At 40.8% G+C, this 24,162-nt stretch overlaps 1 protein-coding gene across 1 annotated transcript in view; it reads left to right on the top strand.

The window, feature by feature from the left end:
• Positions 1 to 23,360, top strand: part of BMPR2 (bone morphogenetic protein receptor type 2) — a 105,352-nt gene extending 81,992 nt beyond the window's left edge. The window contains exons 6-13 of the mRNA XM_059853303.1: positions 367 to 597; positions 3,945 to 4,059; positions 5,556 to 5,716; positions 6,887 to 7,034; positions 7,989 to 8,125; positions 11,713 to 11,885; positions 12,948 to 14,209; positions 15,907 to 23,360. Coding sequence (XP_059709286.1) covers positions 367 to 597; positions 3,945 to 4,059; positions 5,556 to 5,716; positions 6,887 to 7,034; positions 7,989 to 8,125; positions 11,713 to 11,885; positions 12,948 to 14,209; positions 15,907 to 16,157 — 2,478 coding nt within the window. The 3' untranslated portion in view covers positions 16,158 to 23,360. The remainder of the gene's footprint in view (positions 1 to 366; positions 598 to 3,944; positions 4,060 to 5,555; positions 5,717 to 6,886; positions 7,035 to 7,988; positions 8,126 to 11,712; positions 11,886 to 12,947; positions 14,210 to 15,906) is intronic.
• The last annotated feature ends 802 nt before the right edge of the window (positions 23,361 to 24,162 follow it).

Genomic DNA, 24,162 nt, shown 5'->3' with positions numbered 1-24,162 from the left:
ACATGAAAGCTACAAATCTTTAGTTTAGTAGGCAAAAGTTGTAAGAGAATTAGCAGCACAAAACACGTGTGTTTTATTGATTCTGTATATAAAAGTACTGAATAGATTATTTATGATATATGTACTGGATATTCCAGTTATAAATCAATTTAGCAAAGCCTATGTTGGCTTGTGCTGAGGTTTCTAACTCCAAAATAGCCTCTATGAAAGCATTCTAATTCTGGTTTTCATTACAAAATACTGGCTATTTTCTCTGTATTGTAGCATAAGTCAGGATAAAAGTTGGCATACAATTCTTGTAGAGTGAAAACTCAGGTTTTGTCTTCATCTATTATTTTGTGAACCCGTTCTTTCTGTTTTTTGCAGCTGATTGGCCGGGGGCGGTACGGAGCGGTGTATAAAGGTTCCCTGGATGAACGTCCTGTTGCTGTGAAAGTCTTTTCCTTTGCTAACCGGCAGAACTTTGTCAATGAGAGGAACATTTACAGGATTCCCCTGATGGAGCACGAGAACATCGCCCGCTTCATCGTGGGGGATGAGAGATTCACTGCAGACGGCCGGATGGAATATTTATTGGTGATGGAATATTACCCCAATGTAAGTGCTTCAGAGAAATCAGTTGGGTTGGTTAAGAATCCTAAGAATAGCCACATGAGAAGGATGTGCTTTAGGTTTGGTGGTGCCTCTTGCACAGTAATGTAAAAATAATCCAGATCAATGGCAGTTTTAATGGATTTTATTGTGGGTTACTGTAATACCTTTTTAGACTTCCTGGTTAGTGCTACCAAATGTAGTCTTACAAATTCCTAGCTCTGGAGTATTTGCTCTTGGTTTTTTAGTCAATTTTGTCTTTATTCAATGACAGAATTTGAAGAGTTGTTTTTACTTAAAAGTAATCTAAGAAATTTAAAACTCCTTAATATTAAGACATTATCTCTGTCTTATGACATCGCTCAATAGCTGTGAATAGTGGGGTTTTTTACAGTGAAATGTAATAGACACAAGATTGTTGTCAAACTAGTTTATGGTACTATAAATCATGGTGCCTTTGTATCCTGTTTTCTTCTTTAAAGCTTTCTGTGGCATATACTGATGGTGTAGGACATGTCTTAAGAAGGCAGCCTTACTTTCCAGAACCATATCTTCAAATCTCCTCAGCTAACTGAAGGCTTGTATTTTTTAAATCCATGGGTTAGGGTACTTCATCCTCTGTGTGTGTACACACAGAAACAGAAACATTTAGAAAATACACAGTATAAATGTGAATAGCTTTCCTGAAAAATCATGAAATGCAGGTGGGGGATATATGTATGAAAACGCAAGAAATGGTGTCACAATTTATCTTGGGTTTGTTTGTTTTTTTTTTTTGCCTGTGTGTGGGAAAGAGCCTTAGTTATTCAATGAAATAATTTTCTTTAACAAGCTTTTTCGTCTCAAGTAAGCAAACTCGTATTTCCTGCAGGGTGTGAAGGGAATGGCTGAAGCCTGATCTTTTATGGAGGCAGTAGGACAACAGCTGCTTATTTGAATGGCAGAAAGGAGCAGAACAGTGCTACACAGCAGTCATGATGGCCTGTCTTAGGGCTTTTTAGGCTCTGTGTGTATGCTTGTATTGCAAGTTAAATGCACCCACATAAATCCATACCTTAAACATGGGTGTGTACTTACACACTTATGCACTGTATACAAACTTAAGGCAACAAAGCACAAATATAAAAAGAGTGTCTTGACTGAAACTTCTAAGTGAGAACACACTCAATCATGTCAGCTTGTAAGACAGGCATCTAAGAAGAGATTGCAGAAACTGGAAGGGACCATGAAAAAGGTCAGTTGTGCCCATACCAGATGGACAGTGGCAAAGCATGTGATTCTGACAAAACTGGCATGTTTTCATGTAATCAAACGAAAGTTAAGTAAAATCAAGTGAGTATTGTGCTCCTAGGAGGGCACAGCATAACTGTCTTCACAGGTGATCTGGTTTTGCTGTTATCTTGAATGAAAGGATTTTCAGTTGAAAATGTAATTTGATTGACAATTGTGTCTTCTTGCTGATGTAAATAGGCTCTGTTAATGACCTGATTAAATGTACAGATGAAGCTTATGACTTCATATTATCAGATTCCTTCCCAATGTGGTATTAAGAACAGCAAGATTAGTCTAAAATCAATCCACTGGTTGTTTGGGAGTCATTGGAAAAAGTGCACAGCAAGTGTAATTAATGCACAGTGTGATCTGTATTTGAGTGAGCAGATGTTCTGTTGTATGTGGAGTTAACAGCAGAAAAGGAAGCCTGCTGTGGCAGCCCTGCTAGAAGGGAATTCCAGTGTTCAAACTGGAGCCATAAATCTGATTTCAATAAGGACTAACCAATACAAGATGTGCTGATGAAATATTCCCCATCCAAAACATCGTTCTCCCTCATAACACTTTCCTTCCTGAAAATAAGAACACACAAACCAGGGCATTTTCACACGGAAAATTGTTCTTGGTGTTACCTTGGTGAAAGCAAGACAGCTAGGTTTGAGCCAGGTTGTGTTTTTATCCAAACATGCCTGCAGACTGAAGGAAACAGGCAAGTGAAAGGAATGGTGTGTGCATTTCTCAATCAGCATGCTGCTCTGATGGGACTCTGAGGTGTAGCAGGTCAGTAAGGGAGTCAGTTGTGAGGTGTGACGTGGAAGGAAAAATGTAATAGCCACAGAATTATCACCCCAGTAGTCAGATACTCTTGCCCCTTTAGAACAACAGAAAAATTGTTCTAAAACACAAATAGAATCTCTGATTGTTAAAAATATCACTTTTATCAAAAGTTATAGTCAGAACAAATGTCCCCAGTTTAATGTGTAACTTGTGACTCTGACAAGATAGTCTTAAATACAAATATCTCTCTCTCTAAACCTTGACTGAAACTTTTCCTGGTTATCATTTAACTTCACTAAAAGCATAAAATCACAGACTTCAGCTAGCTTAAAAAACATCTGGTGGTGGGCAGGCTCTGCAGCAGAAAGATCTTGAAGTTGGTTTAATGCAGTGAATATTTCCCAGTCACCTCACAACAGTCCTGTGGCCTCCATGAGAATGGCTTGGAATCTCAACCCACAAAGCCAAGAAAAAAAACCAAGCTGATGACATTTCGAGGCTAATAAGAGGGCTTATATTTCTTAAAAAGCTGTAAAAAACAAGGAAAAAATGTGAAATTCCTGTCAGGAATTAGGCAGATTACTTGCACTTTATGCTGGAGTATTTAGTTTGTTTAACCTAAGTGTATAATCATTGGGGACTGTGCATGGAAGGTGTCACAGTTTGCAGTGTCTGGCTCTTGTTCTGGATGGCAGTCTCAGCTTCTAGACTATCTCAATATCATAATGGACACACTTCCTTCTGTTTTTCTTAGAGATCTCATGACAAATCACTAGAAGATCCCTCATTTTACACATCTAACTTCACTTTCAAGACAAGGGGAACGTGACATTCTTTTTTTTCCATGTTTCTTCAGTGCATGTGGACTCACTCCTATTTGGAATTGCCTTTGGGGTGTTTTTGTTTTGATACATAAATAGATTATAGCCAGACCTGTAAGAGATGTTGAGTATTCTGTAAGTGATAATGGTCAAAGCCCACATTTTAGAAACCCAAGCTGTTATGTCAGCAGTTACCTTTGTTCTGTTCTACAACAAGACTTTCATAATTAATATAATTTTTTCTAGAGGCAGTCCCTCTTATTTTGTGATAAAATTCCTATTCCACTTTAGAGAAATGAAATGGGAGCGCTGGAGTTTAATGAAATTTCAGTCAAATATTGTGATTTAAAACACGTGGATAAACACGTAAGCAGGTTATAAGCTGTGGATAAAACTGCGTCTCCAAAAGATTTTGAGTTATTCTACTGGGCAATGATTTTAATCTGTGGTTTTTGTTTTGTCTTTTTCTGGGGTTCTTTTTAGGGCTCTCTGTGCAAATATTTGAGTCTGCACACGAGTGACTGGGTGAGCTCCTGTCGTTTGGCTCACTCGATAACTCGGGGCTTGGCGTACCTGCACACGGAGCTGCCTCGAGGAGGTAAGGCCAGGAGGGGATGCAGAGGTCTCAGTACATTCTTCTTCCTGTCAGGTCATAGAGTCCAGCCTTGCTTTTATCCTGCTGTGAGAAGGAATTGATGAATGCCAATAGAGATTGCTCAGAACTTCTGCTCTGTTCCCTCCTTGGGACCAGTGCTGTGGGCTCTGTGGCCCTTGTGTGCCAGCCCTGGGTCCGAGGTGGGAGAGGCAGGAGGAGGCAGAGCTGTGCAGTGCTGCTCTACCATGGCAACAGATTTATAGCTGAAGAGCTGAAGCACTGGCTGCTTCTCTGGCAGAGGGTAAACAGATGAGGTGTTGTCTGTTTTTGCAGATTAGAATCAAATCACCAAAGCAATTTGTAGTTTGTGTGTGAACTGTATACTATAAAAATTAAATATTCGAACCCCACTGTAGTTTTATTTATCACATCTCTGGATTTTTCTGGTACTTTATTACTGGCTGTGGCAATGTATTGATTGGGATCTATCTATGGCTGTGTGCATGCTACACCCAGTATTTCAGCAGCTGAAGTATTGTAATTATAAAGGAGATATTCTGAGATCTATCAGGCTGCAGAATATGGCCTGGCACTGAAGTGTTAGGGTTTTGGCAGTAAATAAAAGGCTGGTTTCGTTATATCTACATTAAGATGCTAATGTTTGGATTAAAATTTCAAACTATATATCTCAAATGTTAAGAATGAGCACTAGCAAAGAATGACAACTGAAGATGCTGTTAAAAGTGCTGAAAGTACCCAAATCAGTATTCCTGTGTGCCATTGAAACTGCAGCTATCATCTTAACTTCATCATTTTGAGATGTGCAGAGAGGTGTGTCCATTAGCAACCAGAAAATGTGTAAGCTTTCCATCATAAAGGAGAGACAGCCACAGACTGTGAATGCTAGGAAGGAACACATGGAGTAGAATAAATTCCACACTAAAATGAATTCTGTACTGCTGGCTGCTTTGCTAACTAAATAAAAAAAAAATAGGAACAACTGAGATTATTCTTTGGAAAAGGTCAGATCTGTTGCAGGATGAACATGTTCAGACTCTCTGGAATAATATTGTCTGCATACCTTCTGAATAAGTGCTAATGGTAATTCCAATTGTAATGTAAATTACTGGTGCTGCATTTGACACAGGAGCGTGGAAGTGACAGAGTGTTTGGAATGGCTGTTAGGGCTGTGGCAGCAGGTCTGTGTTTGGGTGTACAATGTCTCCACTGCCACAGTCGTGCTGAAATGTCCCTTGGGAAGAAGAGTGTTGGTGAACATTAGAACTGTGTATGGCAGTAGCCTCGTATAGATGCAGTGGAACTCTGGGTGCCAGTCAGCTTCCTCTGGAGCTCATTGTAAAGAAACAAAAACATCAGCTTTCTAAAAAATAAGTTGATTCTCTTTTCATAATATCTGAGCAGACATAACGAGGTTCTCTCATTCTGCCAAGCAGTAGAATTGCTCAGATGGTAACAAGCCCTTGTGTGTGTCCAAACAGAGCATTACAAACCTGCAATATCCCATCGGGACCTGAACAGCCGCAATGTGCTGGTCAAGAACGATGGCACGTGTGTCATCAGCGATTTTGGGCTCTCCATGAAGCTCACTGGGAACAGACTGGTACGGCCGGGTGAGGAAGACAATGCAGCCATTAGTGAGGTGAGTGCCAAGGTTGGATGAACGTTCAGGTGGTACAGTTTCTGTAATGGGAATGACTGCAGTGTGGGTGAGAAGGGGCTGGAGCCTCCACGGGCAGAAACTGGTTTTATTCTCAGAATACTCATCACAAACCTGCCATTTTGAAAGGCAGTAGATTGGCAGACTGAAGGTTCTGTGCAGATTGGCAGACTGAAGGTTCTGTGCAGATTGGCAGACTGAAGGTTCTGTGTGAGCTATGAGAAGACACAAGGTAAGTTTGGTTGCCACATTCTCTGGGATTACCTGGTACAGGTCCCTTCGGTTTTGTACTGCAAATGGTAACTGAAGACCAAACATTCTTTGGGTTTGTTTTTAATTTTTGGTTTTGGTGTTAATTTTTCTGAAATGGTGACATACCACATTCTGCATCTCCTGCTTGACATCTAATACAGGCTACTGAAATACAGTGAGGCTGTTTAAATACTGAGTGCCTGATAGTTCAGTGTAGTTGTTATCCATGCTTTTACAGAAAAACTTCATATGTCATTCAAAGAACATGCTACACAGTGCTAATCACTCTCCCCTATAAATCAAGGGCTAAATTGAAAATACCTCATGCAGAAGAGCTCCATCTAGATCTTTCCATACTGATCAAAGAAACAGGGAAACTGCTGGTTAAAATGCAGGGATGTGGAATAGTTCTGTGACAAAATACTGTCCTACAAATACTGATGAGTAAGTGCTCTAATCTAACACATGTTCTAGTGAAAATGGATAGGTATTTTCCAAGACTGTTAATAACCTTTGACTGTGGAAGTTGTAGGGTGGAACCTTGCTGACAGTCCAGGAATAGAGAACAAGTTTCTTATTCAGCAGGATCCTCTTCCTTTATGATACATACCTTGGTGTTTAACAGAGCAGCTTGGGAAAAGAAACACTTAAGCTATATCATATTTCATTTGAGAAGGTTAAGTAAGGGACAAAATAATTTTGTTTTGGTACATACAAAGCAGGGACAGAGTTGGGGAAGGGTTTTGTTATGACTGGACTGGTAAGAATCTAGAAACTGAGAACATTGATTAGGAGCGAGGTGTGTTTTCCTTAACTGTAGAGAATACCAGAATAAGGCACTAAAAAACTTCATTGAATTTGGAAATTCCTTCCTGATGTGCAGCTTGGATGTTTCCCCAGGTGGGTACGATCCGCTATATGGCCCCAGAAGTGCTTGAAGGAGCAGTGAACTTGAGGGACTGTGAATCTGCTTTGAAACAAGTAGATATGTATGCTCTGGGCCTGATCTACTGGGAGATATTCATGAGATGTACAGACCTCTTCCCAGGTAAGGAGAAGAACTGCAGGAAACCCTGACAGAAGGAAGTGGCACCAGCACCCACAGCTGCTGCTGAGCCCGAGCTTTTGAAAGTGCAGAAGGGAAGCGGCTCCTCGGTTGCTTCTGCCATTGAGTCGGTGCCATCTAGTGTTCGAGGTGGTGCTTGTCAGGACGGTGCAGCTGGGGCCAGGTGTGCTTCCTGCCCAAAGGCTCCGTGCCACCTGTTCAGGCCGTTCAGGTGCCATTTGAGCGTTATTATTGTTGTTATTATTGCTGTCCAGAGTTTAAAAACACCGAGAGTTAGGCTGATGGCAAAGGCAGTGTTTCCAGTTCTGAGAACTGATAGAAGTGCTTGAAGTGTCTTTCAGACTTTTCACCATGGAAAAAATGCTGTGACTTAATGTAGCCTTTAGTCAGTTGTGCTTTTATTTATGATAGGACATTGAAAATTTAGGGAAATCCTCCCTACCTGTAACATAAACAAAAAGGAAGTAGACTTTAAAAACTTTAAAAATGTTAGATTGTGCCACATGCACCATCTTCTGCCCAAGCTACAGCATATAGAATGGATCTGAAATGCAGCATACTGTCTGCAGTCAAACAGCTGCACTCTGTGTGCAGAGGCTTGTAATCCTGCTGGGCTTCCCCCCGAATGAAGTACATGAACATGATCAGTCAGTGGCATTTCACAGAGAGTCGGTGTCATCTTCAGGCTCCAAGACATCCCAAGTGTGCCACTGAGCCAGCACAGTCTCAGGATGCTGCCTTTGAAAGGCTGCTGCACAGCACTTAATTCATTTGCAGTTAATTCAGCTTTTTTTGGAAGTTTGACTTTGGGGAAAGTGGGGAACATCTCGATAGACAGCAACTTTGATAATGCCTTTCATCAGCTGAAAGCCTTTGCTCTGCCTTTTAATCTGTGATTGATTTTTTTTTTTTTTCCTTTCTTTCTTTTGCTAACAGGGGAATCTGTGCCAGAGTACCAGATGGCTTTCCAGACTGAAGTCGGAAACCATCCCACTTTTGAAGATATGCAAGTCTTGGTGTCTAGAGAGAAGCAAAGACCAAAATTCCCTGAAGCATGGAAGGAGAACAGCCTGGTGAGAGAGAATATTCTCAAAGAAACAGTGATTTAACCAGCTTTAGGGTGTACTCATTTCTTAGAAGCAATTTTTTAGATTTGGGGGTTTTTCCCTCTTTGTTAATATTTAAGAATTGAGAGCTGTTTCTGCATGGACTTCTTAAATACTGAATTCAGTTTTTAAAAGTTATTGACATGACAGCCAGATTTCTTTTAAGGAAAAATACTGTTATTGTTGTGGTTGTTGCTGCATGCTGCAGTGTGATACTCCGAAGATAACCTGTTACATTAATTTTGGACATTGTCTGTAGCATTGTGCATGAAGTGCCCATGTGTTCTCTGTGTGCTGAATGAGAAACCCAAAGCCATTTTTTGCCTTTGACATCTTATAAACTAATAAAACTGAACTAGGATACCAGCTAAAATAGCTGGCAAAAACATCAATATACTCTTCCAAAACTAAAATTGGTAAATGTTGTAATAAACTTTTTTGAACTTATATAGACCTCAGGATTTGCAGAGGCTAAAGCTTCTAGAAATAATTTCATTTTAACTACATAAAAGATTTTATATGGCTTCATTTGATCTGCAATTTTTTTTTCAAGACTATAAACATTATAACATTGCTTGTTGTTTTGAGTGAGTGTAGCTATGGCTTAGAGCCTTGCTGCTGTGGGCCCACAAGTTGGAACAAGTCAGCTGAACTCTGGTGAGAGTCTGAGCTTGCTTTCATCTGCAGCAAAGTTCAGGCAATGTGAATCCCCTTGGCTTAGAGGGGGCTGTTTGTCCTTTATTGCCAGCAAAGTGCAGTGTGAACAGTGACTGGGTTCCACCTGATCCAAGGTAACAAAGCTGAATACTGAGAATGGTGTGCTTGGCTGTTATTTAGAAAGATACTTGTTGTTATTCCCATGTTGAAAGGATGCCCTTCAATCTTCAGAGACTTTGGTGGTTGATAAGTTTGTAGCTGCTGTGCAGACAAGCAGGAGCCCAAGGCCTCACCTGGTGCTGGTGCTTGTGAATAGGTAGGAGCCTGCTCTCTGAGAGGAGCATAGCCTGCAGTGGTGCACTGCAGTAAAACATGTTGGAACCCAGCTGAGCTTCCAAGAGAGGTGCTTTGTTACACCCCTTTGGCCACCCAATCTCAGGGGCAAAGGGGGAAGAGGAAAAAAGAGAGATCAGTGCACTAACTATGTAGGAAATCAAACAACAGCTGTTTTAACTATAGCCATGTTGGCAAATGCAGGGTTGGAAGAACCAAGCTTGACAGCTGTTTCTGAAGACAGTGAAACAGTTCAAGGTTTGTTTTGTTTTGCAGGCTGCCATTTTAAATGTTAATTATGTTCTAGCAAGCTGATAGACTCCAGCATTATTAGATGATCCCCATATTTAAAATGCCTAGCACATTCTTTGTGGTGTTACTAGTTTTGTGTTCTGTATAATCAAAATGGTGATGATAGCTCCAGCTTTAAGAATTGATCTACACCATTGCTTTAAGAGAAAAGAAGAATAATCACAGGTGTCAAGCAACTTCCTCCACCCTGTGCCAGCCTAGGATACTATCTGAATGAGCACTCTAGGGTAGATTGTGTAGAAAATTAAGCTCCAGATAACCTCACTGTAGACCCACATCCTAACCTCCTGTATCTTATGCATGGGATAAAAGACTCTTTTCCATTATTTAAAGCTCTGCTGTTATGTTGGGTTGTAACACTTTCATGCAAATTCATCTATGAAAAAAATGCATTTGTCCTTTTCATTTGAGAAATACAGATAAAAATAATTTTTTTTTGTTTTTTCATCACACAATTAAGGTACTCAAAACATGTGGAATCCTCATTTGTGATTACCTATGCAGTCTTAGTCTGCTTCTGGAAGCATCTATGAATGTTACAGACCTTGATTAGCAGCATTGTTTTTCATAGTATAGAGCAACAACCTGAGCAGAGAATGTACACAAAAGAATTAAGAGGCTTTAAACTGTGTTAAGATGTTGCTATATTCTTGTCTCACTTGCCAAAGTGGGGCCACACTTGACTTCAGAGGTCAGCACTGAAGGATATTAACAGAATAATAGAATCATGCAGATTTCTGGTCCCTTCCATCTTTTTGATGAGTGCTGGTACTTGTAAATAGTTCATTTTAGCATAGTTGTCTTTCAACCTGAAATTCATAGAAAACACATAATTGTGGTAAATGTGACACTGAAGAACTCCAGGGTTGATAACTGTCTGTACAATCACTGCTGTGTCCTTTGAGGATCCTTAACACATCAGAAGGAAAGGATCTGCTACAGGACGGAGTTTTCAATTAAACACTGGTTGAATTTGCTGCTGATGAAACCTGTAGAGAGAGTCTTGCAAAGAGGAAAGGCAGGAGATTAGAGTGTCCACTGACTTATTCTAAATGGTGACAAAACCAAGTCCTAAAAGCTGAATGAAGGCATTGTGGGAGAGAAAATTGAGCCAGTACCCTGACTCGTGTCCCTCAGCAAGGGGAGGGTATTGGCTTATCCCCCGTGTGATCTGCTGTGGGAAGGGAGATGAAAGGTTTGCTTGTGGGGGAGCTCATCCCCACCTGTGCAGCCAGAGCTGCATCACCAAGCAGCAGGGATTGCCAGATGCAGGCCATGCCAGGAGCTCACTCTGTGGGCGAGGAGCTCTTGGCTCAGACTCAGAGCTGGTCCTGGCTTCCACTGCCAGAAGGGCACAAGGCAGTTCTGGCACACAGACAGTCAGCAGGACTGACTGGATGCCTTAGTGCCCAGCTGGGACTCTACACAGGCCTCAGTGCTGGAGAGGTTAGAGCTGGGCTTTGATGTGAGCTGTGCTGGCAACCCAGATCCTCTCCATGGCCATAGGCTGGCAGCAGGGGCCCAGAAATGTCTGCCTGGCTTTTGTACTCCAGATGGAGCGCAGACAGAAGTGTTCGCTGCTCGTCGTTTCCGTTCTTTCCTCTCCAGTTCCCAGAACATATGGCAGCACCTTTTGGAGGTCTTGAGCTCTAATCCTGGCTGTGCAGCTCATCCCACAGTGTGATGCCAGGAGCACGTGTGTGTTTCTGTTTCTCCACCTGTAAAACAAGTGCAACACAAATCTCCTCCCATGGCGCAGACAAATTCATCGATACTAACGAGACGTGTGGATGTCACTGTGGTAAACAGGAAGACAAGGGTGATGAAGTGAGCACAGCTGTTATTTGCACACAGTGCAGGGGAGCAAGGCAGTGACCATTAGCAGAACTGTGAGAATAACCATGGCAGCATTTCCAATATCAGCAGTCCTTAGTGCACAGCTCTCATAAGGCCAGGGGAGTGAGCAGAGCACGCATCCATCAGGGGGCTGGCTGCAGGTTGTACAGACATTGGTGGATGTAGCTTTTGCTAGGTGTCTTCCCACTCGATGTGTGTATGTGAGGCGTGGTGATATTAAATTGCACAGTGCTAGTATTAGGTTAAATTAGCTTAGAATGAAATTGTGGATCTTCTGTTTCTCTCTTTCACCAGCTTGTGACTGCTTTCAGGCATGCAGAATGCTGCCATAGAACAGTAAATTAGAAGCACAGTGTAAAGGTAAAATAATTAAAAGGGGTTTTGTCTCCTGGCAGGCTGTGAGGTCACTTAAAGAAACAATTGAAGACTGCTGGGATCAAGACGCAGAAGCTCGACTAACAGCACAGTGTGCTGAGGAGAGAATGGCAGAGCTCATGATGATCTGGGAGAGAAACAAATCAGTTAGTCCAACAGTCAATCCTATGTCAACTGCCATGCAAAATGAGAGGTAAGAGGAGAGCACATTTGGGTTTAGTCAGCAGGAAATGCCCAGTGCAGCGCTCGGCTCACTCCAGCTTGCTGCACCCATTAAGTGATGCGTGTTACATGACCTGGTCTGCCTGTGGGTATTGCATGGCATAATCCCAATTGCTTGTGTTCTTAAGATCTCCTGTGTGTCCCCAGAATTCAGGCACCTTTTATGTATACAACTGTATTTCTCACAGAGGGGCCCTTTAAACTGAGCTTAGGCAAACTGTCTCAGCAGGCTTGCCATGATGGGAAGTGACAGAGTGAATTGTCTTTAAGTACACTTGCTGAATGATGCATCAAACTTCTGTTTAAAGTGTCCTGCTAAAAACTGTGAATTTGCAGTCAGTATGAGTTCAGGAAATTACCAAGTCTCAAACCTGTAGTTTTTCAGTTAACAAAGTGCAGGGCCATTGTTTAAGTTGTTGTTATTCTGACCTCAGCAAGAGAAGTGCTGCATGTTCTTTCCTTATATATGATCCAGAGGGAATGAGAATTTGCAGAACTGACTTTAGTGCTTAATAGTATACTCTAGAAATCCAGATTTGAGAGAAGAATAACGTTGCTGTATATGACACTGTTCATTGTCATGAAAAAAATATTATGTTCAAATCATAAAATACCTAAATTGTCAAAATAGTAGTGTTTTCATGGGTTAGGAGCTTGTGACATTTTCCCAGAATCTCTTTCTTGTTTTAGTCTTTTGCATTTTTCTTGACCTTCTTCAGCATCACTTCCTGCATCTAGAGCAGAACCTTAGCAGTACTTTGCCAGCTGGACAAACAGCATATTGGACAAATAGAACATTACTGTTCTCCTAGGAAATAACATCCCTGATGAAATTTTGCCCTAGTAAAACCAATTTTCTTATCCCCAGCACTTTTCGAGGAAGTTGCTGAAATACCTCAGTTTGTATTGTATCTATCCTTAGTTAATGCATGAAAATAAATAGAAAGACAAGCAGCTCTCTCAAATGAGAGGTGTTACAGTATGAGGTGATTTTTCCATATACGACCTTAATACCCCTTATTTTTTTTTAAAGGAATCTGTCACATCATAGACGCGTATCAAAGATAAGGCCGTATCCAGATTATTCTTCCTCTTCCTACATTGAAGATTCAATCCACCACACTGACAGCATAGTAAAGAACATTTCTTCTGAACATTCAATGTCCACGACGCCGTTGACTTCAGGGGAAAAGAATAGAAATTCCATTAACTACGAGCGGCAGCAAGCACAAGCTCGCATCCCTAGTCCCGAGACAAGCGTCACCACGTTGTCCACCACCAATACAGCTGGCCTCACTCCCAGCACGGGCATGACCACCATATCCGAAATGCCTTACTCGGATGAGACAAACTTACACACCACAAACGTCATGCAGCCGGGGGGGCCCACCCCTGTTTGTCTGCAGCTAACAGAGGAGGACTTGGAGACAAATAAATTGGATCCAAAAGAAGTGGATAAGAACCTGAAAGAAAGCTCTGATGAGAACCTGATGGAACATTCTCTTAAGCAGTTTAGTGGGCCAGATCCGCTGAGCAGCACTAGTTCCAGCTTGCTTTATCCACTGATAAAACTTGCAGTAGAGGTGACAGGGCAGCAGGACTTCACACAAGCTACCAACGGTCAGGCGTGTTTGATTCCGGACGTCCCATCTGCTCAGGTCTATCCTCTCCCCAAGCAGCAGAACCTTCCCAAGAGGCCTACCAGCCTCCCTCTAAACACCAAAAATTCAACAAAGGAGCCGCGGTTAAAATTTGGCGGCAAGCACAAATCCAACTTGAAGCAAGTGGAAACGGGCGTTGCCAAGATGAACACCATCAACGCTGCAGAGCCCCACGTGGTGACAGTCACCATGAACGGGGTGGCCGGGAGGAGCCACGGCATGAACTCTCACGCTGGCACAGCCCAGTACGCCAACGGCGCGGTGCCCTCCGGCCAGAGCGGCGGCTCGGTAGCGCAGAGGGCCCAGGAAATGCTTCAGAACCAGTTCAGCGGCGAGGACAGTCGGCTCAATATCAACTCCAGTCCCGACGAGCACGAGCCCTTGCTGAGGCGGGAGCAGCAGGTTGGGCACGATGAAGGGGTTCTGGACCGCCTGGTGGACAGGAGGGAGCGACCGCTGGACAGCGGGCGAACGAACGCCAACAACAACAACAGCAATCCGTGTCCAGAGCCTGCTGCAGCCGCTGCCCAGAACGTCGTGAGAAATCCCGGGCAGGCCCAGAGCAGAAGAGCACAGAGGCCCAATTCGCTGGATCTGTCTGCCACGAGTAGTTTGGATAGCAGTAGTATGCAGTGTAAGTGCCTGCAGGGCTGAGCCGTTTCCCTGACACCTCTCTACCTAATAACTGCATATATCTGCTTGAACAGACATTATTTCCCTCTCCCCTTTCTCCTCAAAGCATGCTCATTAAATCTCACATGCGTGTAATTTCCCTCAGCACAGCTTCAGTCTTTTTGATCAAGTCCTGTCTTCATCATTTCCAGTATATTAAATCACTATCATCCTTCCACACACACAGAATAAAAAATCTGTCTCTAACCCATCCACTCTGTCTCTAGGTTAACTTTCATTATTCCTTGCAAGGCTCCTACCTTTGGTAGCTGCAAAGCATATTGGAAAAGTGTCCTTTTCTTTCTGCGGGGGCACTTTAAACCTTTTTTTCCTTACTTTTCCTCATTCTTTCAAGAGTAGCTGTCTCTAAGATGCATTGATTAAAATAATTTATTTTAGTAGCTACTTATATGCTTCATGATTTTAAAGCAACTGATTTTACTGGATTAGCCCAGCCTAAATGGAGGGTCTGGCATTTTCTGTTTTGCTGTCCTAGCTCCAACAATTAGAGCAATTCTTCATTGGTTTGCCATGTACATAAAAATTAATCTAAGTAATTAGAGAAGGAATTGATTTTAATAGTTTATTTCAGAATAACTTCCTTGAGGGTTTTATGGCCAGAGGTCCAAGAGGTTACAATGGAGCTCTCCTTTTTACAGTAAGAATGTAATCATGTAGTTGTAGTTAAATTAGGTACATCCTCTGGATTTGAGCCTGTTTGAGCTATTGGAAAGATCTCCTGGTGTGCATTTTAAAGAAAATATATTTCCAGAAGTCACTCTAGTCTTGAAAGGTGCTTGCAAATCTCATGACTGTGTTTAGGAAGATGCTGTGATACTAGTGGAGTAAACTGGGATGCCAGGCATCTTTGGAAATAAAAGGTTCAAAACCAAACGAGAACATACCTTTCAAGAAATGTAGTTGAATATTCAGCAATGGAATGTTTAAGCCTTCCTTTTAAGTAGCAAACCTTAAATTTTGTCTTAACATGTTGATGTGAGTTGAAATCTTAACAAGATAAAGAAAAAATATTATTGCAGTGACTTTCTTTAATTGAAGGTTAAGTTAAAAGAAGGGGTTGTGTAAAGTTTTTTTAACAATTAGACTTCAACTGCAGAAGTTTTATCACAGTTAAAGTTGGGGTTGCCAGTTTTACAACCCAGCATTCCAAATCCTGACTAAATGTCTTAACAGAGAATGGACTATTTTGTTTTCAGGTGAGATGCTTTGCCAGGTGGAGTAGGATTAGGAGTAACATTGCAGTATTTAAGTTTTAGCCTTTGCTGCCCTATAGTAGCAGTGTTCTTTTGTACCTCCCATAGCAGGTAATATAAGCTACTATGATTGCAAAAACCCTTCAAATGTCAAATGCTGATTCTCCTGTTTGATGCCAGTGTGTACTCCAGGTAACACAAATTACTTCACTGAAGCAATTTCTGACAGAGAACAGAATCTGAGCCCTTGTTTCAGTGGCAGCTGTTGTGGTTGATACACCTGCCATGCCTCTGCCCCACAGTTGCCCCTGTGTTTATAGATTTTGTTCTTTTTTTTTTCTGTTTCACACAAGTAACAACCCTGGACTCCAGTCTAATCTCACCTTCCTCGTAATGCTATTTTCTGTTTTGTTTTCTTTTGGTTTGTTTTTTTTTTTCCCTTCAGTAGGTGACTCCTCCCAGGATGGCAAATCAGGCTCAGGAGAGAAGATCAAGAAGCGTGTGAAAACTCCCTACTCGCTCAAGCGGTGGCGTCCGTCCACGTGGGTCATCTCCACGGAGCCGCTGCCCTGCGAGGTCAACAACAACGGCAGCGAGGCGGCCGTGCCCCCCAAATCCAGCACTGCTGTGTACCTCGCTGAGGGGGGCACTGCCACCACCATGGTCTCGAAGGACGCAGGGGTGAACTGCCTGTGAAGTGCTTCAAAAGCCGACCTTTGTTTTGCGTTGTTTGAAACAAACCTGCAGAAGACATTTGAAAAAAAAAAAAAACTGCTTTCTCCTCCTGTCAGCAACCCCTACCAAGGACTCGCTTTAAATAGATTTCAGCTATGCAGAAAATTTTTAGCTTATGCTTCCATATTTTTTTATTTTGTTTTATTTTTTGAACGTTTTTGCACTTTTATTTAGTATCGCTAAAGTTAAGTCTGTCTGTTTTGACCACGGAATATATATATGTGTATCAAAGATGTGGTCTCAAAATATTTTTTTAAAAAAAAAGTAACAAAAAAAAGTATTGCTGATAATCAGTTTGGACCAGTTTCTTAAGGTCACTAAGAGCATAAGCAGACTATAAGACAGGTTTGACTGCAGTGGTGTCTCGTAACCATGTTTTGATTTCTGTGCACAAGCTAGTCTGTATATTTCTATGTTACAAACGTATTCTCTTTTGAACCCCTTATTTTCCTTGTGTCATGTTGAAATGTGCAATAGTCTGTAGTTCACAGTAGGCTTTATTGAAAAGTGTGTTTCTAAAACTGCCACATGTTCCCGTTTTTGTATTTGTTAATTTTTCCTTGACAGTTGAGCAGTCAGCCGGTCATGACAGTGAACTTTGCACATCGTAGCCAGCTTGAAGCAGCTGCCAATATCACATTGTGCTCAGAGGTGATGATGCATGAATTTTCCCCAACTTGAAAGGGCTTTAAAAAAGGAACAAAAAAAAAAAAAAATCTGAGCTCTGTACCTTTCTTTTGATCCTCCCTAATCAAAATGTGTTTCCTTTATAGTAGTAGATGCCAGCCTGTGAAGCTGAGTAACAAAATGTTGAACAAATGTAAGGAGACAGTGTCAGCCATTTTTTCCGTTTTATTTTGTGTGCAGTTTCACCCCCTGTATTTATGTAAAACCTTATTTAGATCACTAATGATGTACATTGCAAAATACATTTTATTCACAAATATTAATAATTGTCATACTTAAAAGCTTGAGTGAAGATAGGTTGTGAACGTATTTTGTTTACACAGAGAAGAAAAAAAACCATCGATCTTACTTGGCACAAAACAGTTTGGTGATGAGTCACAAGTCTTTCCTGATTTACCTCCTTACAGACTGGATGGGGTAAAAATGAGCCTGATTACTTATGCAGGTAGGTGCACCCTAATTGATTGTTGTTGCCAAGTTGAAACTTGTCCTCCCTTCAGAGTTCTTAGATGCCCTCATCCATCTTGTTAAAGTTTATTGCATGCTTTTAAAAATCATGGGTGTTTGTGGGGGAGGGTTGGGGATTTTTTTTCCCCTCTGCTTAGTCCCTTCTTTCAGTTTGTATGCACATTGATTTTAGCTGTCAGTGAATGTGAATGTAATATGTATTGAGATAAATTGATTATTCACTATCTCAAGTAAACCCTTCCCTCTTTTGGAATGATTGGTTTTACTGTCTACTGAAAGAAAATAATTTTCTTATTAGTTAGAACCTCCTTCCACCTAAGAAATAGCCTTCCACCTGAGAAGCATTCTTTCCAATTGGAAACACTTCAGTAAAAACTATTTGGATATAAAAAGGTGTAACACATCAGTCTTTGGTAACAAGCAAAGATTTATCACTTCATCTGAAAACTGGTGATGTTCAAAGAAAGAAAATCAATTCAGTCAGCCTGCCAGACTCCTGTGGCAGGATACTGGCAGCAAACAATTGCCTCCCCCAGCCTGTCTCCTTTCAGCTGACTGAAGCAGATGCTCTCTGCTTTTAAGCTCATTTGTTTCCTTGCTGTTTTACCATTTTTCCCCCCTGAGGTAAACTTTGCCAACCCCGTTCTTCTCTATCTGCTGAGACAGCTAATCTAATACATGCCTTGCTTACGTATGATTCTTGCTGTTCCCCAAAATTCCTGGCTTGTTCTTGGTTGCTATGATTTTCTCTCGTAAAACTTCTTAACATTTCTTAGATTCTCCTGTATATCTCCAAGAGATAGCACTATAATGCAGACTTTGAGTAAGTGTAGTTGTAGAAACACAAGCCACAAGGCACATTTTGAGCTCCCTATGTTCTTTAAGCACCAATTCAAATAGTACCTCTCATCTCTGAGGCATAATTATGCTTTCCCCCTGGATAATACAGTTATATCACCCCTTTTTAAAAACACAGCCTTCTTCTGGTTTGACTTTTCATTCACTCTCTGGCTTCCCATCTGCTGCAGTCTCACGTCCCAGATGTTGAAAAGCTGCCAGTTGCTCAGCTGGGTTTCAAGACCTGAATCAGAATTTCTGGCATTCTATTCATATTGCTCCCTGGGCTCTCTTCTCCTCTGGCCTCCTGGGAGTCTCCATTTGGAGGGCTTGGTGGTGTTTTTTGGTGAGCACTGATTGTGGTCTTGAGGATTCTTCACTCCTGTCCCGATGACTTTTCTTTGCCTTGCGTGGATCATCCATCAGCATTTCAGAATGTGGGCTGAAAACAATGTTTAGGACTCTTACTAAGTCACACTACTCTGGGGAGAGAAAAATGACTTCTCTGACTGCTGCTTCTTTCTGCTGAGACAGAATTGCACCAGTCTTTTAGCCTTTCTTTGCAGGCCATGCCTTTTATAAGAAATCCAACTTTTTTGTGATCAATGCAATCAAAATAACTTTAATACCAGATGAAGATGTTGTTCTGCAGTTTTCCTTCAACATTCTTAAACAATACTTTTTTTCTTTCCTTTGTCTATTTCTGTTACTTGCTGGAGGGCCTTTGGAATTAATTATAATTAGTAGCAAGATTGGCTGTGCAGTCTACCAGGGATAAATATAATTTGTAACATGATAGAAAAATGTACTTTATCAGGAAATACCCTATAGATTAAACAGTTAAAATCTATTCTTTTTTAAAGGTCAGTCAAAGCAAACTCTGAAGAAGGTACCAAAATACTGTAATTCTGCACAGCTAGATTAAATCAGGTTAGGAGTTTGGTTTTAATGTTTAATTTAGTAATGCCATTTTTTTCCTCACAGCACATAATCCAGTGTCCATAGAATACTATCTCTGTAAGTTAAATGAAATTGAATTTTCATGCTGCAGGGAATCGTCCTTAACCAAACAAAATAAATGTAAGAGAAAGAATTCTACAAATCCAACACAGGGATGGTTGTTGTTGTACAATAAACAAGGAAAGCAAATGTGATTTATTTCCTTGTGAGTTATGGTTTTGCTTATTTGATTTTGAAAAAAAAGAAAGTTCTGAAAGTTGATAATTTTCTATCAATTTCTCATGTATATTACAGACAAGATAAACACAGCAAAATTAAAACAGAATGGTAGTGTAAATACCTATTAATTGTGCCACTGTCCAATAGGCAATAGTAGAATATTTGTTGCATAATTTATAATGGAGAATTCAAGTAAAATGATAGAGGAAGCAGTTTTGATGTTTGTGTGTATAAGACAGAATCCACCATCCTGCTGGGTGTTGGAAATGGTTTGCTAGCAGAAGGCAGGGCAGTTGTTTAGGTTAGTGCATTGTCTCTTGTTTGTTTCCTGTAATAGACATACCAACATAACGTGGTTTTTTGAGTTCTAACCCTTTGAACAGACGTGCCTCATAGTCTTCTAAAATTGCTATTTGCAGGTCAGATTATCTGCAACACTTCCCTGGATTTGCTTCTTATGCTTTACAGCTGGATGTGCTAGCCAATTAGTATTACCAAGGCCTTTCTTGGAACTCCAGATGCACTCACACTGCACAGCTGTTTCAGAAACAACATTTCCCTTCTTGTTTTGCTTTCTTAGTGTCACTCGTTTGTCTCTAGTTTTCATATAGAAAATTACCTGATTTTCAAAGGCAACGCATTTTGATTTTTTTTCAGTGCACTGGGCACAAAACAATGCAAGGTAGATGCTGGCAATTTTCAGGAAACAAGCAGCAAAAAACTCCCACCTCATAAATATGTTCAGAAAGTTCACATCCTCCTAACTGTCAGCTTTCTCTAAAAGAAATCTGGAATCCTACCTGCCTCAGAGAGGAGAATAAGGAAGTTCTTTAATTGTATGAAATAAATTATTGGCCCCAAACTTAATAGTAATGAATACTTACTTAATGAATACTTACTTAAAAATACATATGTATACATTGTATATGGCCTAGTTCCAGTGTTCAGTGCATTTTGCTCTAATGATATTCCGTTTTTAAATGTTAAAAAATATCCACTAATACAACATTACCGTGTTGATGTTCAGATTGTTATTTTCTTTAAATGAAAAACACAAAAGTTCCCAACCATTCTTCCATGGAAATGTTTACTGTGGACATTTCTTCCCTAATTAGGGTGAATTTTAAAATTGCCAGATTTAGTCTATACATTAGAAATTAATTATGCTGTAATTTTTACTTGTATAAAAATGATGGCTGGTCCCATTGCTGAAATAGGCTGGGTTTAAGCCATAAAAATAATAATTGCCAAGCACAGTAGCATATAAATAACCTGATATCTAATTGGAAGGTTTGTAGCAGCTCATCAAAGTAAAATGAAATTGGATTGATCAGTCTTTGAAAGATCATAGACTGGGCAACTTAATATTTTGCATAAATTGGGATTATTTGAACTTTTCTGTCTGGTCTCCCAGTACCCATTTTAACAGGTGACTTTATTAACCTTATTTTTAAAACATGCTTACTAATTTTTGTTCAACCTCAAGCCTTTCTTCAGTGAAAAAAACTATATATACTGCAGTGAAGCCAGATATATATATATTTTTATGTAAACTCTGTGTGTATTTAGATGCATATGTATGTTGTGTGTAAGTTCCAGGATTAAATTCTGTGAGTTACAGCATCAGATGGTAGCACTGGTAGAAAGTATAATGTGGGGGGGTTTTTCAAATGCCATTTTAAAATTGTCTGTAGTGCATCACAGTAAAGCTGGGATCAGACTGTGACACACAGTCCAGTAGTTCAGGATCTCCTGTGACAGACTTGTCACTGATTGTTTGGGTGGAATGGATTTATGAGAGAGAGAGAGAGAGAAACCTGGGAATGCACATGACAAGCTTTATCTGAAGCTGAGTAATTTAAGATACCTCTCTCCAAGATGAAAAAATAACCCAAAACACTTAAAAGATGATAATTTTTACAAGGCTTTTTTATGTAGTAGCTATAGTTATAGGTGTGGTTGCCATTTAAACATAGTATTTTAGTCCATTAAATCCAATTACATTTTAGGCTTCTATATTGTCATATGAAACTGTAGCTATAGAAATACATCCCTTTTTGATCTCATCCATCCCCCAAGTAGGTTCAGTTTTGACATAAAAGAGTAGCAAATCAGATTTCTCATTTGGGGTTTCTTCTGTACTGAGTAAAATTGGAGGCAGAACTTGCATTTCTGCAAGAACAGATTGGTGCTCCTGCAAATCCAAATGGGTGTTTTGTTCAGCACCTGTGTTCCCGAGGGAATGGGCACCTCAAGGGCTCATGGCTGAGCCCAGTGCTCTTGGAATCCAGCACGAGTCTGCCTTTGGTAGTGGGCAGAGGAGGGGATGGGATGGGTTCTGCTGGCCCTGCTGTGAAAGGTTTCTGGGGAGGATTAGCCCTGGGAAAGCTGCTGTGGAATGTGGGACTGCAGGGGCAGCCCTGGCTCTGGGTGTTGCAGTTGGGGGATTCAGGCTGTGGAGCTGGGTCAGCACAGGCCAGCTGTGGCTTTGTCAAGAAGTGGAACTGCATTGGGGGAGTGGGAGTGGAAGGTTCAAGATAAATCCTCATTTACACCAAGGCCCTTTAATGTTGATCTGGGCTCCATGCAGCTCTGTGTTAGCAGTGCATTATTAGTACAAGTTACTTCTCATGGCCATTTCTGTTTGGTTCACTGTGGTTTAACATACACGTGTGCATAATAAGCAGGAACTAGTTGGAGTTATGCTAATTCTTAGCTCAATCATCAGCTCTTTTCAAAGCCTATTGCTGTTTTCATCAGCAATTGTTTAAATTTGCAAGTCATTCAGCTGGTTAACTTCAAGGCATACACCATGCTTCCACAGCACAGGAAGGAAGGATTTCTTCCCAGTCCTTACAGGCTTCTGCAGATGTATCACTGGAGCGTGTCCATCGTGGCACAGCATCTCACCTGGTAACTTTTAATGCAGAAATAATTAGCCTTTATAACTTTCTAGTTCCAAGGTCTCCCAAACCTCCACTTTTGTAGCCCATTCACTTGTTTTTAAGACAGAAAACATGTGTGAGGTTTATTTCTAGAGCACTTGATTCACTTTCTTTTTTTGTGCTTCAGAACTGTATCATGAAGTTTTACACTTCAGTCTTGTTTATTCAGAAAACAGTTAATGTTTCTGGTCTTTGTAGTTTGTAAGAAGTCACAAGAACAAACAGGCAAGTCCAAGTTATAGCTGACTCATTTGTCACTTTTGAATTTCCTGATTGGTGACTCTTCTCTCTCTTTCACACTGTTGAAACGTATTTAAAATGGTTTGTATGTGTATGTTTCTTGTCTGCTTTTTGTCTCTAGAGGAAAGCGTGCTCTATTCACATTTATATAAGCTGGAATAATGTTTTACAATCGCTGTTGATTATTTTCCCCCCCAAATGCAGTATAAGAGGAAAATAAACATGGCAAGAATGAATTTTTAGGGTTTGGTCTTCTGTAAAGGCTGAAGTAAGAAGATGTGAAACTGCCATTTTCCTTATGAAAGACTGTAAAGAGAGCATTTACTTTCTGAGCGAGCTTTTCTGGGGGAAGAGGGGGAGAAATCCTAGAATATGGAGTCTCATCAGAACCCTTTTGTTAACGGGTATTTTCAGTTTTCCTCTCAAACGACTGAGGAAATATCATGTATGAATTTATAAATAATTGCTTTCAGTTATTTCTTTTGTATAAGCTGCGCAATACCCTTGCTATGCTGTATAAGTTGTGTTTCATGGAACAGTGTGAGTATGAAATAAAAAGCTAATTTTTGGTTTTTAATCATCTGTGGATGCCACTATGAAAGCTGACATTGTTAAAGCCACTACAGAGTTTTCTATGAATACTTGTAAGAATTGCTTTGTTATATATAAACCTAAATAAAGAGATTGTATTGATACAGAGACATTGGATAAGAACATTTAAAAGGCTGTTCTTTAGGCCTGAGAGAAAAGGCTTGCTGTAAAAATGGTGCATTATTCCATTTATTAAAGATCATATTAATGACAAAAAGCATGGTCTTTTGTTGGTGGTTCATATCATTATTGGCCACGAGTACTAACATGCTCCAGGAATGAGAGGAAGAGGAAACCCCCCCTTGCAGCTGTGTGGGTTGGTTGGTTGGTTGGAGGATAAGGAATTCCTTGATTGCTAAGGGCTAAATAGGACTTCCAAGCACCTTTGGCATGACCAGGTTCCACCCTCCTTGTTCCCAGGTTGTCCTGTGCATTAGGAATCTGGGGCTTGCCCTTGCTGGGGTAGTGCAGTGCCTCTGCTCCCCTCTGCCCCCTTTCTCACAGGCCAGCCAGGTCAGGTGCTTGGAGCTGAACAAGGTTTTGCAGACATTTCAGAGCAGCAGGCCTTGCATGACCTCTTGTCACACTTTGTCTGCTTGCTAAGTGTAAAAGAAGAAAAACAGAAAAAGAAAACAGGAGAAAGGGGTATTAAATGAAATGCTTTTCTCCTTCAGTTTTAGTTGGCACTTGGGGATGACAGCCAGGCATGTGGAGGAGGACAGCACTTTCCCCTCCCCATGAAGAGACAATATCCTGGCATTCTTACAAGCAGAAGCTTTCCTAGCCCAGAGCTACTGTCCTATCCAACAGAACTGGAGAAGATGGAGTAAGTTCTAGTGGAAGGATGCTGCAAATTTCCACTGACTGACACTTTTCCACTATACACAGGTTGGTGGCATCCATTCTGCAGCTTGGATGTTGTTTTATCTTTTCTCCTCAGTTATTGTTAATTTATTTTTCTCTATCCAAGTGATGATTTTTGCAAGCAAATAAGTGATGCTAGTCTTTGACCAAAGAAC

The sequence above is a fragment of the Haemorhous mexicanus genome, chromosome 8, assembly GCF_027477595.1.
Source record: "Haemorhous mexicanus isolate bHaeMex1 chromosome 8, bHaeMex1.pri, whole genome shotgun sequence".
Lineage (NCBI taxonomy): Eukaryota > Metazoa > Chordata > Aves > Passeriformes > Fringillidae > Haemorhous > Haemorhous mexicanus.
The sequence above is the reverse complement of the archived record's forward strand: the minus strand, read 5'-3'. Positions and strand labels throughout refer to the sequence as shown.